This window comes from Crocodylus siamensis, chromosome 4 (genome assembly GCF_052110815.1).
Source record: "Crocodylus siamensis isolate JL-2025a chromosome 4, ASM5211081v1, whole genome shotgun sequence".
Taxonomy (NCBI): Eukaryota; Metazoa; Chordata; order Crocodylia; family Crocodylidae; genus Crocodylus; species Crocodylus siamensis.
This window is the reverse complement of record NC_143398.1, coordinates 161329669-161346521: the sequence shown is the minus strand read 5'-3', so window position 1 is coordinate 161346521 and position 16853 is coordinate 161329669. Positions and strand designations below refer to the sequence as shown.

Sequence of the window (16853 nt, the reverse complement as noted above, 5' to 3'; positions counted from 1 at the left end):
TGATATGCCATCAGGCTACCCCAGGAAGCCCTTTTGGTTGGATTCAGATGTAGTCAGTGGGTATCCTAGCTCCAATTATGTGCTCTGGGAAGGCCAAAAACAAGACAGGCTCAGGTTCCAGTGGATAGAGCACTTGCTGAGATCCGTGGGGTCTGCCTGCGCTCTGCCTCTGACAATCAGGGCCTAAATAACTCATGGGGAGAAAACCAGAGGCACCAGGGTGAAAGGGTTTTGCTGTAGATTCCTTGAAGCTGCTAAACCAGTGTCAGGCCAGAACAGGCCCAGCCCAAAGGCATTAACCCCTTCTTACAGCCAGAATCCAGAACCTGTGCCATGCTACCACTACCTTCTCAGGATCCCAATCCTAGGAGGAGATGAGGTCCATCTGCCAGCCCCCAGGCAGTTCTTGAGGGCCCTTTGGTAACACAGGCCCTCAGTTCTGATGTTGTCTTCTCCAGAACACAGCTGGGACCGTGAGAAGGTACTATGCACTCTTGCTGCAACACCCTAGCTGCAGTCCCAGATTCATGCAGGCCTTTTGGTTTTGTTTATTTTATCATTTAATATTAAAGCATTATTTCTGTGGGAAGGAGCACATGCTTGGGAGCCATAAACTCCTGATTCCTCCCCCATCACTGCCAACAATGCTCTCAGCAGGCCCTGGGCCATGTTGCTGCCTTTTTAGTCTCCCTCCATTTCCCTTCTGTACGTTGGAGATGAAGTGGGGGGCAGCAAGGGTGGTAGGCTTATTGCTGCATGTCAGCTTCTTCCCAGACGAAGAGCCCTGCTCAGTTTGCTGATTGTCTAAACTAAAGTTGCCTTTATTTCCTAGCTGTGCAGAAGGGTCTGTATTACCTTCACATTCAGGTACTGGCAACAGAATGCCTTTAGAGTGAAAGTGAGAGCAGTGGAGACTATGATTTCATAGCTTTCATAGACATTAGGGCTGGAAGGGACCTCGGAAGATCATTGAGTCCAGCCCCCTGCCCAAAGGGCAGGAAGTCAGCTGGGGTCATGGGATCCCAGCAAAATAAGCATCCAATTTGCTTTTGAAGGTGTTCAATGTAGGTGCTTGAACCACCTCCGATGGCAGGCTGTTCCATACCTTGGGGGCTCGAAGAGTAAAGAAATTCTTCCTTATGTCCAGCCTGAAACAGTCTTGCAGGAGTTTATGACCGTTCGACCTCGTCATCCCTTGGGGCACTCTGGTGAACAAACATTCCCCCAGATCCTGGTGGTCACCCCTGATAAACTTATAGGTGGCCATCAGATCACCCCTAAACCTGTGCTTTTCCAGGCTAAAGAACCCCATGGGTTGATGGGTGTAGAATAAGAAGTGGCTTACAATAGTGGAATAGAGTAAATATAGGAATAGCTGGGCACTTGTCTGTCATACACATAAGGACTTCTAGAGCACAGCCTGGCCCAGGCTGGTCTGGATGATAATGCAGCTCAAAAGAAGGCCTGCTTCTGAACCAAAGGAATGCATGGAGAGTGTTGTGCTGAACAAGCAGTATTCACCAATAGACCAGCAGGATGCTTTGAGGAGTTTTGGAGTTCCACCCTTAGCTCTCCCCTCACCTTCAAAACCCACATTCAGCAGCGCCAAAATTCTGGTATTTAGGCTGTGCCTGCATTGCAGCCAGAGAGCAGCTGTAACTCATATATTTGCACTTAAGCCAGCACTCTGCTCGTCTGTTTAGGCCCTGCTGACTGTAGACTTACAGCAGTCCAGAGCATAGTGCAGGCTAACCTCCTGAATTACTTACCCAGCTTCCCAGACAGGTTTGCAGCTGCTTCTGAGCCCCACATTGCCTCAACTACACTGTTACCAAGCACGACACCTAACTCTGGGGTAAAGCATCCACACCTGAGGACAGGATCCAGACAGATCTTGACAGGCTCATGAAATGGGCGGATGAGAACGTGATGGTGTTCAACTCCGATAAATGCAAGGTTCTCCACCTTGGGAGGAAAAACCTGCAGCATGCTTATAGGCTTGGCAGTGCTACACTGGTTAGCACTACAGATGAAAGGGACTTGGGGGTCATGATTGACCTCAAGATGAACATAAGCTTTCAATGTGATGCTGCGGCTAGTAAAGTGAGCAAAACGCTGGCTTGCATCCATAGAAGCTTCTCAAGCAAATCCTGAGATGTCATTCTCCCCTTGTACTCGGCCTTGGTGAGGCCATAGCTAGAGTACTGCATGCAGTTTTGGGCTCCACAGTTCAAAAAGGGTGTAGAGAAGCTTGAGAGAGTCCAGAGAAGAGCCACATACATGATCAAAGGTCAGGAAAACAGACCTTATGATGAAAGGCTGAGAGCCATGGGATTCTTCAGCCTGGAAAAGCGCAGGCTCAGGGTGATCTGGTTGCCACCTATAAGTTTATCGGGGTGCTTATCAGGATCTGGGGGAACATCTGTTCACCAGAGCGTCCCAAGGGATGACAGTATTGAATGGTCACAAACTCTGCCACGACCGATTCAGACTGGACATAAGGAAGAACTTCTTTACTGTCCAAGCCCCCAAGGTTTGGAATAGACTGCTGCCAGAGGCGGTTCAAGCACCCACTTTGAACACCTTCAAGACACATTTGGGTGCTTATCTTGCTGGGGTCCTATGAACCCTGCTGACTTCCTGACCCTGGGGCAGGGGCTGGACTTGATGATCCTCCGGGGTCCCTTCCAGCCCAAATGTCTATGAAATCAATAAAACTGTAGGTAGCTGGCTAATTTAAAGCTAGCACCAGTATCTCTATGTGAGCTGCTCTGCATTGTAGACTTATCCTTAGAGGTCCTACAGTTGCCTTCTGTCAGTACTACTCAGAACCTTCCATCTAAGGATCTCAAAGCTCTTCACAAGAGCATAAATCACTGCTCCTCACCCTTTCACAGCAGAAGATATGTAGTGCTGGGGAATGGAGGGAGTTTGCCAAAGGTCACGCTAGGAGCAGAAACCAGAGGTCTGAGCATTTAATCTTGCTTATGCTCCAAGAGCAGCTCCATTGAACTCAATGACATTACCTTGGTGTTGCCCCCTTATTGGTAGAGAACTCTGCTGCTGGCTTCCAACCCAGAGTGATGCCCCTGAGGTCACCCTACTGCCCTTCTGCAGACCGAGTATATTTGAAAGGCATTCTCACTCTCAGTAGTAGAGAGAACAGCCTTTGCGCGCACCAGCTCAGGGATACAGCTTGGAAGTGGGGCAGGGTTTTAACTCTCTTCAGTGGCTCCAGATTGTGACTCTTTTGCTGGCTTCCTCACACGTAACCGATTGGTCCTGAGAGCCTTCCTCTCATAAATTACTTTGCACAACGGACTCTCACGACCGCGGCGGTATCCAAGCCTGAATTGAGCAGGGAAAGGGAGAGGGGGGAGGAAAAAAAAAAGGTGTTTGAAAAGCCTGTTCACTCAGCTGCATTTTAATTTCCTTTTCAATCTTGTCCCAATTAATTTCACAGAATTAATCTCACAGAAGCAAACTCGGCAGCGTCGAGGCTACAGTTTTAGTGGTGCGGTCGCTCTGTCTGAACATGAAATAGTAGCTAATATAAAAATCCATCTGGTGTGTTTGAAACACACGCCGGCTGCTGCTAAGGCCCTGTCTGACATTTCGAGCATCAACAGCGGGGAAAAGTGATTTGGGGGTTAGTGGACATCAGTAGCTGGCAAGGATTCAGCAAACTGGCATGCTTGAGAAACGGCTGTAGGCTGGGCATTGGGCAAAGGGGCGAGGGCAGGGGGAGGGGGGCCTGCTGTGCTCTAACACTTTGGTGAGGTTTGCATGAGGTGGCTGGGAATCTGTGCTCCCTGCTGCGTACACATGAAAAGGGGACGGTAGCTGAGAGGTGGGGGCAGGGGACTGCAATCAAGGCGATCGGGGGTCTGCCCCTGCTCTAGCAATGGCTTGGCCTTGCAATGGGCTGCTCTAGCAATGGACTGGCCTTGCACTCCCTTGCGCTTTGCACCCTGCCTTCATTTCCCAGGCTAGGAAATAGGACTATTTATACCTATTGGTTCCTTGTGCAAGTTGAGGGTTGACATCATAAAAATGCTTTGAAACCCTTGGTCAGAACACACACCAAAGGACATTTGTTGTGATTTTGAGCATGGCTTTTGCTCTGTTCACTACACCTTTCTACCCATTGTATCCCAAACTAACTTGCAGCTGCAAGGTGAGCAGCTAAACAGGTACATATGTCAAGTCCCTTCCCACTGCATCAAGTAGAAATATGGCTCTTGGTTAAAGAAGAAACACAACAGACCAGCTGTCAGCACATAGGAAGGGAACTGAGGCAGAAGAGCTGGGCTCCACGTCTGCAGAACACAGTTCTTCTGAACTCAAACATGGCAGGAGTGCCAGGGTCCCAGCCTGCTCCTTAGGAGCAGAATGAGCCCAGCAGCAATTGGCTCCTGCATGTCAATCCCCAGGACAGGTGTAGCCTGCAGGTGTTCAACTAGCGTCACCTGAGCTGCAGTAGGACAGGGCTGCACAGCTTGACAAGCATCAGGTCTTCCATTTTGTTCCTTGTCCTGGTATTTTTTTTATTTTTTTTTTTATTTTTTATTTTTTTACTGCCAATGCTGGTATTACGCCTGGCTGTTGTATTTAGGACTGCAGGCTGGAGATTTGCGGCTGTACCTCTGGCATTGCCAGTGCTGCCGGAGCCTTCATCGGACCCTGTGGTGCTGTTAGCGTCACGAAAGGCTGCGGCTGCTACCACGTGAGCTGGCACAGAACCCCTGCTTTCAAAGGGGCTGTCTCAGATCCCCAGCATGGTCAGCCTGGCATTGGCCCCACATCCTTCCCATGCTGCTCCCTGGACGTGGTGCAGCACAGCTGGGGTGCACGTCACGCTTTGGTTAGCAACATGAGGTGCCGCTTCCCTTTCCCCTGCAGGGAAAGGACATTGGCCCTCATCCCCCGGCTGAGTGATTTGTACGTTATGATAATTATTTGAATACAGCGAGACTTCCTATTTTAAGTGGGCTTAGTTGGATGTGACAAGCAGGCCATAAAACCAGATAAGTTAATTCTCTCAATTGCTTTAAATGAAGGGCGGGGGAGATGCTTTTATTCCTGAGATCCTGGAGCGAAAGGAGGACTTTGGTGACATCTAGTGGCCCTTTCTGTCACTCTTCGGCAACTGTACTTTCCACAGGAGGGGAGGGATGGGTACAGGCAGGGGGATGGGGTTGGGGGCAGTTTGAATGGCACAATGAACCTGATCGCTGCTTGTCAAATAGCTATTATGCACCTCTGACCTATCCGGAGGGGAATGGTGTCTGAATCTCTCCCCCCTCCCCATCCTTCTTTGCCATTTCTTATTTATTGCGGGTTGGGAGGGGGAAGCTGAAAAATGCCCCCTCTTTCCCCCAATGCTGTGTTAACAAGCCACTCTGTGCCGTGCTGTGATGACGAAGGACATGATGGGGATGATGGTGTTTTGCTCCCATTAATAACCCCTATGGGAGGCTATCGAGTTAGGAGGGATGGGAATGGGATTCGGGGTCAGCTGGAAGGCAACGGTCACACACCGGTCAAATTCAGGCAAGGGCCATTCCTTTCCCCCCAGACAGGAACCAATCGTCTAGAACAAACCCCTGGCAGCCTCATTCCTCCCAGGTAATTTTTATAAATGAGGGGACACCCATTCCAGGAGAGGACAAAAGGGTGGCGGGGGCTGCCTGGACCTGCAAGGAGGGAACACAATGACACGTAGCTGCTGCCTCTGCAGCCCAGCGACCGCTTATTATGAGCCCATAAATAAACTGATGAACCCTAGCGCTTCCACTCCGGATGCTCTCTCCAAAACACATTGCACTCAGCCTCTCTCTGCTCCCACTTGCCCTAACCTGGTCCTGCAACTGGGGTTAAACAGCGTACAATTCTGCTTGGGTTTACATTGATTGAAGTTGGTCGAGTGACTCCAGATTTACTCTGGTGTTAAGGGGGATTAGGATTTGTCTTGTACTCCCATGTTCCACTGGGACAAAGGAGATCAGTGGATGGCATTTGCTATGGGTTTCTCTTCCCATTGCCCCAGAAAAATTGTCGTCTTTCCCAGGGAGTGACACCTGTATCATGGGGAGCAGAATTTGTCCCCAACCTGGGGGTGACACCAGCATAAATGAGATCAGAGCCTGTTCTTGGCTACACATTTATGCTGCTTCAGCTGAGATCAGAATCTCCCCTTCCATCCCCAATACATAAACCCCAGCCGTGACAATTTTCTGGGAGCGTACAAGAGAATTTACCCAGAACTGTGCAAACTTTAGCAGAGCTCTACTGGGTTCATCTGCCAGTGCTTATAAAAATTCTGGCTGCTCTTTTTTTTTTTAATATGTATTCTGACCATTTATTTTGTGCTGAAATTTATAACAAATGCTGTTAAAGACTTTGTCTTTGACAGAGGTAATAATAAATTCACTGTTAAAGACAGTAGTTAAATTCCTTATACCCTCCAATACTGCACAGAATAAACTATATTCATCACTGAGTAATTTTTTACCACATAAATCTTTAAAACTAACCGTTGTAGGCTGTTGAGGCTGAAATATTGTGAATTTATTAGATGTGCCCATGTAGTATTGGATTCAGAGGTTTCCATTCGAATATATTACAGGGGAAATTTGTGTCTTTAAGTATGACAATCCCTCCATTTTCTGAAGCCAGTATTATAACAAGCGGCTCCTCCAGAGTCAACTCTGCCTTTATTAGACAGAGATTTAGTAATAAACCCCTCACTAATCTACCAAGGAGGGTGGGGGTGACATTTCAGTGAGATGCCCTGTTTAAAATGTGTGGTGAAAAAGCTTTTGTTTCAAATGTAACAAATGTCTGACCATTTCCCGGTTTATTTCTTAAATGGAGGTGGGAGTTTCAGATGGGGGTTGCAAAGAACGAAAAATATTAAAGCAGGGTGTCATTTCAGAACCATTTTTCATTGGCAATAACTTCCACGCAACTCTGTGTTTATATATATTATTTTTTTTCCCTATGGGGTTTTTATTTTGGGGATGGTTGGGCTGCAATAGATTGGACAAAAGCAGAATTTAGTGTGGAATCCAAATGACACATGGACAAGATAGACCATAAACACTTTAAAACTTGCATTGATTTGCCAAATATGCAAGTGAAATCTTTTACATTATCACATTAATTTTTTCTTTTCTTTTCTTTTTTTTATTGTAGCCTGTTGAGCATCTATATTTAAACATGCATTGTTGTTTCCTCTGATAATATAAAATACCAGTGGAAAGTAGAAATAGTTGTTCGTTGGCTGGGAGTAGAGAGGGAGGGGGGTAGAGAGAGAGAGAGAGGGAGATAATTATAAAACCATCTCCCGGTTCATGAGTCGCGGGTAACATTTAAAGCAATTGATGTGGTAACATTTAAAGCAGTTATATTGCAAAATGTCACGTACGGTCTAGTTTCATTAGAGACAAGTTAATAGATTGATGGAATTGAAACTCCCATTTCAGGGGATAAAATAAAAGTTTGCCTTTGTCATAACTCTTCAGTCTGTGGCCCAGGCCTAAAAAGCCCAACCTGCGCAGCTCGTAGGGATAAAAAAATGAAATTTACACAACTTGTTGTGGTTCATACTGTACAGGGCAGTTACAAATCAACAGTTAAAAATTAAAAGCAAGCTATTAACTGCTAACAAAAGAGGCAAAAAATCCCATGGCTGTTGGAATAATTGTTTAGAGGAGCCCGGTTCGAAAGATAAGAGTAACACGCACAATTAATATTCAACATTTCCCATTTACGATCAAAGGAATTCTCCCCTCTATCTGAGAATGCTCATAAGCAATGAGTATTTCAGACTCAGCCTCTATAGTATGTCTTCTTCCCTTTTTTTTTTGCACGCTCCTCCATCTGTAAATGAACAAACATCTTGATTTTATAGCCTTTTGCTTTGTAAAACTGAGAAATGGAGGGGGGGGGCATGGAAATAGTGGATGCCTAAGTAAGACTTTAATTCCAAATTCATTTACGCTATAGCGATGAAGTTGTCACAAACCATAATGCAGTATTTAATTAAAATAACAGAAGTGTATCTAGATATGTCCTGGGGTAGCTATCACCAAATTATAGCCTGTGCCATCCGTATTGTATTTATGAAACGGCAGCTTCTAAGGTGCAGCTGAGCTGATATAGAAAAGTAAACATTTAAACCGTTGTTCTCACAAAAGCTGCATTTTTCTTGCCCTGCTTTATATCACTCCACCCCCGCTTTCCTTTTCTGATTCTTTACTAATCCAGCAGGATCATCTTTATTTTAATTGTGCGTGGAAGTGGGGATGCAGGGTGAGATGGGAAGGGACAGGAGTGTTATCTTAATTTTTGGTCCCTAACTTTTGCTCTTCAACTATTGACCTCCAAACTCCTCTTGCTGTGAAATCCCCCCCACCCCAGTCTGTTGTCATGGAAAGGGTTGTGAGCCCAGTGTCAGAATATAAAAGCAGAGACAGAACTTGGATGTGGGATTCCCGGGTAGGAAAAGAATGTGTTTTATGAAGCCAGTTTGCACACATACTTTGTTCCAGTCTCTTACAGATGCACAAAGTGCAAAGACTGTAAAGAGCATCTCATTCATCCACGTATGTAGATGTATGTAACATGCACGCAGAGTTCACAAGTGTGTCATCTCGTTTTCCCCACGCCAACCCGCTTTCTGGAGTCCTATCCACTGCTATGCCTATGGAATGACATTCATCTTAAGATCTCAAATTAAATGGAAATAAACAACTAACATCAAATGACCTTGGGGAAGCAATCACAACATTTCCATTTTTATTATTCATCATAGTTTTCATCTAATCAGACTATATGAGCACAAGACAGGTGCCTTTACAACTTCCTGATAGCCAAACTTCTAGCATCTGCTCCTCCTGTAGCTTTTCTTTTGGTCTCATTCTGGTTCCCACCACCCCCTGCCTTCTACATCCTCCATCCCTCACCCTTTAAGCATCAGTAATTACAGGTAGAGCCTCATCTCTGTTCTTATTTTTTTCCCCACCCAGTCATATATGATGATCAGAAGAGTTATGAACGAAAGGGAGATAATTGCAGAGACCTTTGAATGGAAATGGCCCTTGGGGTTACTGTATAAAGATATTTTGATAATACTGATCATCTCGTCGGCACTCAATTCTTTTTCTTTTTTTTTTTTCCTTTCCCCCATTTTCCTTCTTTCAGCTAGGGGAATCTGAAACAAATGGCTCCTCACACACAGCACGCGCGCGCGCACACGTATGCACGTAATTATTTTAAGCCCTCTTCACAGGTCACATGCAAAGTTTAACTCAGATGGCTGCTAATTTTCATCAGGCAAGTGTTCAGGACTTTAAAGCAGAAAATAATTGGCTGCCGAACAAATTTAGGAAATTGAGTGTGTGATAAAGCAAATAAAAATCTCTCCCCTTTTTTTTTTCCCCCTTGCCTGGTGGGGGGGGAGGAGGAGCAGAAAGGGGAATAGGTGGAAAGGGAACAGAGCTGATCTTATTCTACCCCCTTGCAACTTTGCCATTAAAGTTGCACCTACAGCTAAGAAGTTTGTCCGTGAAAAATGGTCATTTTGTTTCCCCTGCTCAAAGAATGTTATTAAAATGCTAATTTAAAAGAAAAAGGAGTTAAATATCTAGCAATGGTGCAGTCTAATTGCAGCCATAATGAGCTCTCTAAATGTGAGTGCCCCTGACACACAGAGAGCATAAACAGCCAGCAAACAGATCATTAGTACCCACGTTCATTTATTCTGGCGACCTTAGTATGACCCCGCCGAGGGTAGGGTAAAGAGCAGGTGGATCCGGCTGTGACACCCCCCTCGGGGGATCCAGGAAATGAAGCTATAAGCGGCTGCCATGGCAACACCTATGTGTGCAGATGATGTAACACACCGGCGGGCTGAAGGCTTCGCAACTGGGACGCCTCGTCCACCCCCCACTTCCCTCTGCTAGAATGATCCTGAGTGCTAAATTATTCATTTCTTTTAATTTGCAGAGTAGTTCACAGGGATCCCGGTGTCTCAGTTGGATGCAGGTTTATTTGGGATTTGGTGTCCATGTGCAGGGGGCACAGAAGGGGATCTTGTGTGTGCGTGTACACCATCCCCATGAGCCAGGTGCTAACCATTGCCCTCAGGCACAAAGTATGTCTGGTCCCCAGAAGAATGCATGTTGTCCCGTCACTGTCCCTACCCCAGCCCCAAAAATGTTCATGGGCGAAAGAAGGGGCTGTGATGCTTCAGGACACTGACATTGGTTGGAGGGGGGGGCATTGAAGGAATTGGGTATTTCTCCGATAAGCTCTCCCGATAACCAAACTCCTCCATAGTAAAGATCAATTGCCTCCACTGACATCTCCCCCCACCCCCAACATCTAATATGGAGGTAATGGGTAAAAAGAAATAGTAACTGGGCATCTGTAGTGTCTTGCAGTGTGCACATAATTAGCCAGACAAGTCTCAACATCTCCTCCCTCCCCCCCCCCCCCAACAGATAGGGCAGGGAAGTGATGATGCTTGTTTTACAAGGAGAGGGGAAACTGAGGCACAGAGCTGGGGAGCAACTTGCTTAAGTCCATGTTGGCAACCAGGGATGGAACCAGGGTGTCCTGATTCCTCTCTGAGCCCCAGAACCTATTCCCTCCAGGTGTCCTGTCTCCTAGTCCCTGGTGCCTTTTTACTACTATCAGTCTAGTTTCTGTGCCAGACCATCACGGGGCTCGGTCCTGTTTCATTTGCAATCAGTGGCGAAGCTTGGTGGTGAGGGGAGGGATTGGGCCCGAAGGAGAGAAAAATAACGAAAGCAGAGTGTAAAAGTGAATGACCGGGAAGGAGATTAATAAAAACAATTCTTTGGAAATGATTTTGCTCCATTCTAGCCCGTTTGGTTCTAAACAGCCTCACTAATCACCTTCTAGCAACAGCACAATAACTTTTTTTCCTTTTTTTTTTCTTCCTTTTTTTTTCCAAGGGGCACAGGAAGACTATCCCAGGAAATTATTTTAAAATAAAAAATATCCCAGGCAACACCCTGCTTCTATGGCCCCCCCCCCCACCCTCTTCCCCCACACCCCCCTTCTCTGGTGCACTTTAGATGAACCTGTGATATTGTAGCAATGGCCCTTGAAGTGCAGTGGGGAGGTGATTTAGGAGAATATTAAAGGCAATGTGGAGATTCGAAGGCGCCTCTCTCAGGGAGATCTGGAGAAATACGCAGCACAGATGGGCTGAGCAGATTAAACATTTCCGTCACATTGTTTCCAAATTGTGTTGCGGTGCCTGAGGGTTGGTACTGCGGTCAGAGCGGGACAGAACGCTGCAAAGCTGCGAGCCGCGTGCTTTATGGAATAAATATTAATACGGCAGTTTCACATGATCTCACAATCTCATCATCTCCATGATGGTGCAGCCTCTATTGTCTCCAAATTCAGCATTTTCTTCCCTTTCCCATCACAAGCGATTGTCCCCCTTCACTTGCTCTTTGCGCGCTGCGCCAGCTGCCCCTTCTTGCCTCAGTGGCAGCGCTGCATGCATCTCCCCCGCGTCCGTCTGGGCTCCTACAGGGCAACTCTTGTTGCAGCAGCCAGGTGCCTCCCCATATAATGTCATCTTGCCTGGTCCGACCTCAGCTTGTCTGGTGTAAATCTGGAAGAGCTCCTTTTGGGTTCACACCAGGACCAAGAGTAGTATTTCACCCTCACAGACTCTGTCCCACACAGTTGGCATTGCATGTGCCCAGTGGCCCCATCTGAACCACAGTCAAACACACATACCTGGGCCTTTGTATCTGCCTTTGTGGGCTAATTTTATCTCTGGTGTTAACTCAGTGGGGTCATGCCAGGGACTGGTTGAGTTTATTATTGGACCCAGGCTGTCTATATCTATGGTACTGCACAGGGAATATGTAGTTTGCATTAAAGACTGGGCAACTCCTGAATCCCTTTCCAGAGTCAGAGCTCCTGGTGGGAAGTCAGTGGGACTTTCATTCAAATAAGACTTTCAGGTATGGTGCAGTAACAGAAACAAGAAAATGGAGTCAGTGTAAGAGCAAATCTCCTCCTTCCAAAGTTGCATTCAACCTTTTCAGTACAGACTGGGCCAAGCCCAGTGTAACTTAAATATGAGCTATGTCCCGGTAGCTGTCACTGCATTTCCCCAACCCATCCTTGGCAACACCATCTCCTCAATTCCTGCGTCCACTTTGTTCTGAGGCCCCCTCACCCCAGCTTCACTCCTTTTGTTTTCTCCTTTCCCACATGTTCAAATCCCTGGCCCCATCCCCCTGCTGCCTGCTAGCACATGTTTAGCAAGTTTCCCATAATAGCAAATAAATAATAGTTGGGAACAAATTTAATAATTCATATTTTTATTGTGATTTATAAGAAGAAACGTTGAATAATAAACGAGAAGGGTGGAGGGAAGTGATTTGCCAAGAATCGAAGCCAAGGCACAGAGCGCAGTGGGATGCTGCCTCCAGCCTAGTAGAGTCTTTTTACAGGTGTTAATTCACTCCCCCCCACGCCAGTTCCTCTTTCATGGAGAGAACTCTTCCCCCCACCAAGCTGGAAAATGTAGGTGAGCATTTCCTAAATAGATGGTGTTTCTCAGCTATTACAGTAATGACTTCAGCTGGTTCCAGGTTTTGAATCCCCTAAGGGCGGAAGGGAGATTCTAAATTTCAAAGCTCGCTTCAGTTCTGGGTTGTTTTTTCTAGGTAAACAGACGTATAGCTGACCTGGTATAAAACTCCCCTATGTCAGGTGACCCTCTAATAGCACATGACATGCCTCACATATGAATTAGAATCCTCCATTTTATTAACAATAATGTATGACACACAAGCACTAATAATGGGGCTGGGCAATCATAAACCGATAAGTCCCTGATTGATTGGCTTTTCCTTGGGCATCCATCAAGGCATCATTGATCTTCTGTGCGAAGGGGGTCTGATTAATTGTGTTCCTGAAGTAGGATCGGGTTGTTTATGAGGGCTGGCAAAAGGCACACGGATGGTGACTAGGGCTTGCAAGCAGTGGTGGGGAGTAAATATTATCAGTCCTGCTTTGGGAGAAGGAATAAACAGGGGACCTGCACTCCTGGGTGCGGGGTGGGGAGAATTCACACAGGACAAGTAGATGCTGCTTTTGGAATGATTACTGTTTGCAGAGCAGAAAGTCTGCAAACAAATACAGCTGCAATGTTAGACATGAAGGGACGTGGACTTAAAGGTGCCAGCCTGGGGCTCAGGAGGACCCGGTTCAATTCTCTTTTTTTCTGCTCCAGACTCCCCTATGCGACCTTGGTTATGTTATTTAGCCCCTCTCTGGCACAGCTCCTCATCTGTGGGGACGGTAGCACTTTAGCTCAGCCATCCCTTGCCTACTCAGAGACCCCCCGCTCCCCATGCATGTGTTTGCGCAGCACCTGACATATGAGATTCCTCATCCTTGAGGGGCAGCTGGGTGCTACTGTGACACAAAAGTCATAGCTTCTCTTTTCACTCCCAGAGCAGACAACCTCTCCGGGGGAAGTACCAGGGGTGTATGTAAACCTCAAGACTGAATGAACCCAGGGTCCTAAATTTCCTGTCACTCCAAAGAGTGCAATCCCTCTAGACTAAGGTAGGGAAACCATTACTACAACACACAGCGGGAAGCTTGACGTAAGGGGCCAGGAAAGCGTGAGTTTTTGTCCGAGCCTTGGAGGCTGAAGGCCGAATCCTCAGCTGGCATCAGTTGCCACAGCTCCATTGCGATCAGCAAGGTTTCACTAGTGTACTGTATAGTAGCTGAGAATCCACCCCCGGCTCCTCTCCAGCTCCCATGGCAAGGGGTGGTCATTGCAGGTTGTGGCTCAGTTGCTTGTGAGAGATTGCACAAATACGAAGCAGCGAGGGGCGGATGGAAATTAAAATAGAGCAATTGTGTTGTGGGGGCCTTCAGTCTCTTTTCAGACTTATGATAGCAGCCTACTGCTTTCCCCTCGGTATCTCTTGACACCTACTGCCAGAGCATTTTGCAGTGCCATGAAGGGACTCAAGGCCCAGTGACAGTCGGAGTACTAAGGAGGACTGTGATAGTCTTGCAGCCTTAAATGGCAACAGGAAAACCACTTGAGGCTTATTCCAGCTGTGAAATATTCCCCATGCCAGTGGCCGCTGTGCATTTTGTTTATAGAATGCGCTGTTTCTTTTATGGCAGACGTGTTGTTGTTGGGGATCTTCCCCCCCCCCCTTCCCCTTGTTGATGGAGATTAGCAGCATAAATCCTTTTACAGCCCCATGCGCAAACCCACCATAAAAGCCCCCGATTGCTGGCGATTAGGGGAGCGAGAGCGTCTGCTTCAGGTTTGCTCATCACGGCGGATCTCTGGAACGAAACGCGTGAAGCACTGGAGCCACTGGAGGGTTTCTGCTTTCTGAAAGTAAATCTCTGAGTTTTAGTAAAAACAAATTAAATAAGTCCTCAGTGCTGAGTGGAACAGCTCATTGTGAGCAGGCAGTATTCAGAGCCACTGGCTTCTTTTAGTAGGGTTTGTTTTGTGAGTGACATAGTGGCTGATTCTTCCCTTGCCCTAGCATAAATCACGAATAATTCAATAGAGTTAAAACTGGTATGAAACCAGCAGGACAAAGAGGAAAGCTAGGAGTTGGGGGTGATACCCCTGGGAGTTATGTGACTTTGGTTCTCTCACCACACTATCCTGTGGGCTTGTTGACATCCCTTCCCCTTGCGTGCTGCCTCAGTTTCAGTATCTGTATAATGGGGCCAGGCCAGGCCTTGCAAAGCCTTTTAAAATCCATTTTGAGAAAGAAGCACTGACTGAGTATGTAGTGTAGCATTGTTAAGCCAGAGGACCACAGGTATCTCTTACCTTGGTTAGGGGTCTGTGTATGTAAGACCTTGCCCACCCCAGTAAGTTCATGTATAGTCTTAACTAAATTCTACTAAATCTCCATCCCAGTCCATGCAGGCTTCATTAGAACTTAATTAGGCAGTTTCTGAAGAAGCGTCCCTCAACCGCTATCTTCTTTCCCCCCCACCATCCCCGCCCTCTTCCTGAAAAATCCAACTGCTCAGCAACCCCTTAAACCCAGGCATCAGCATCTTAGTGAGATGCACAAGTAAATTAGTACCTCCAGACGAGAGCAGAGTTCACTCTGCACTGGGCTCTGCCTCGCTGTGCCAGTGCACTCCTCGCTTTAATAGTTTAATAAAAATTAGCATAATTAACGAACATCTGTATGATCCAGAGTGGTGCAATTTGGCACTTGGAAACGAGGACTTAAACATTATTGCTGGGAGTTTAATGTTGTTTTAATTCTTTTTGGCACTGTGCAGTGAAATAAACGTTTGGTGCCGATAGTTCTCGGCTGGCTCTCATTTGCATTTTCCTCCCTTTGATTATGAGCAATCGCGGACTCCCCGGCAATTCATCAAAGCAGAAATTATTTTAAAATACCTCATGGTGTTCAGGCCGAGGCGTAGCTGCAGCAGGCAGAGGAGGGCTGGGATGCAGGCTTGCATTCTTCCATTCATACTTTGTACAGCTCTCTGACCTGGTACCCGTGGCTCAGCCCCTCCATCCAATCCAGCCCACCAGTCCAGGGGCTGGGGATCTGGCTGGATTGATTTAATCTTTCTGCCTACCCAGGTCAGGTTGCCTTTCTGACACAGAGCTTTTGTTCCTCTTTTGCAGCAGGATTTTCCTTTCCACTTTTAGAGGAAAGTAAGGCAAGTGCTTGAAGTGGGGGTTTTGGGTGGAAGCTTTCATCACTGGGGACCCAGCACCATTGCAGCCTGCTCAATTCAAGGATTCAGCTGCTGTGCAGTGGCCTAGTGAGCATGCCATGGCTGAAGTCAGCCCCTCTGCCAGGCACTTGTTCCTATCTCCTGCTCACAGCTGGAAGGCAGCATATTTGGGTGTCTGTCCTGGGGTGGGAGCAGAGAGAGGAACACCTGGGTTCCATCCCCCATGCTGGAAGGATTGTGGCCCAAGAGGGCTGGGCCTGGGGAAACCCAGATTCTGTCTCCGACCAGTACTTGCTCATCATGCATTCCTACCCCAAACCAAATCCCTTCACCAGCTCTCTCTCAGCTTCCCCATCTGCAAAAGAGAGACAGTTACCCTATTAAGGGGATACATTCACTCCTGTGCAGAGAGCCAGTCAAAGGGGTATAAGCCTTAGAGCTTCAGCATATAAGCTAAACTCTAACAAAAGGATTGGGAGGCAACATCCCCTGAGGAGTATTATCCCATGTGGAAATTATCCTACAAGGCAGAGTTTATTGAACCTTACTCTGAAGCAGCTGGTGTTGGTTACTGGTGCTGGAAGGATACAGGAGTAGACAGAGACTGAGTAGGCTGCAGGGTGATGATCTCCTTTCACTGCATGTTTTTTCTGAAGCCCTTTGTTGAATGCGGGCAGTGCACAGAAATTGGTCACCCCTCTGTGCAAAGGTAGCTGTCTGCCTCCTGGCTGAGAAGTGCAGTGAGATGTTAGTGTGGAAAGCCCTGTGTGACTGTGCAGCATGGCTGATCTCTGAGGGGTTTGCTTTTGAATAGCACTCTTAAGGCGTTCATCCGGGAAAGCCTAGAGAAGACTATTATTTAAACTAAATGTATTTTATAGCTCAGACAAAATACGCCTTTTGCAGGAGGGCAGATGGGGAGATGCGTATTTTCCCATCCATCTTTTGCTTCCAGTAACTGCTGTTATCTGTATAAGAGCAGATAAATACACAGATGGTCACTCAGGTGTGAGGGAGGGAGGACAAGAGGGGATTTTCCCCCATTGCGTTCATTGACATCTGTCTCCTGCCAGCACTCAGCTGGCTAT

The 16853-nt window shown here is 47.0% G+C and overlaps 2 protein-coding genes across 3 annotated transcripts in view; one reads left to right on the top strand and one right to left on the bottom strand.

Moving 5' to 3' along the window:
- The window catches only part of SKAP1 (src kinase associated phosphoprotein 1), a 245351-nt gene that overhangs the window by 225845 nt on the left and 2653 nt on the right, over positions 1 to 16853 (top strand). The window lies entirely within an intron of this gene.
- The window catches only part of SNX11 (sorting nexin 11), a 35671-nt gene continuing 31268 nt past the window's right edge, over positions 12451 to 16853 (bottom strand). Inside the window, exon 8 of one of the 2 annotated variants that reach the window (XM_090044644.1) lies at positions 12451 to 14431. In XM_090044644.1, the coding sequence (XP_089900770.1) occupies positions 14206 to 14431 (226 nt within the window). In that variant the 3' untranslated portion in view covers positions 12451 to 14205. The remainder of the gene's footprint in view (positions 14432 to 16853) is intronic. The other variant, XM_090044643.1, reaches the window with a different exon arrangement.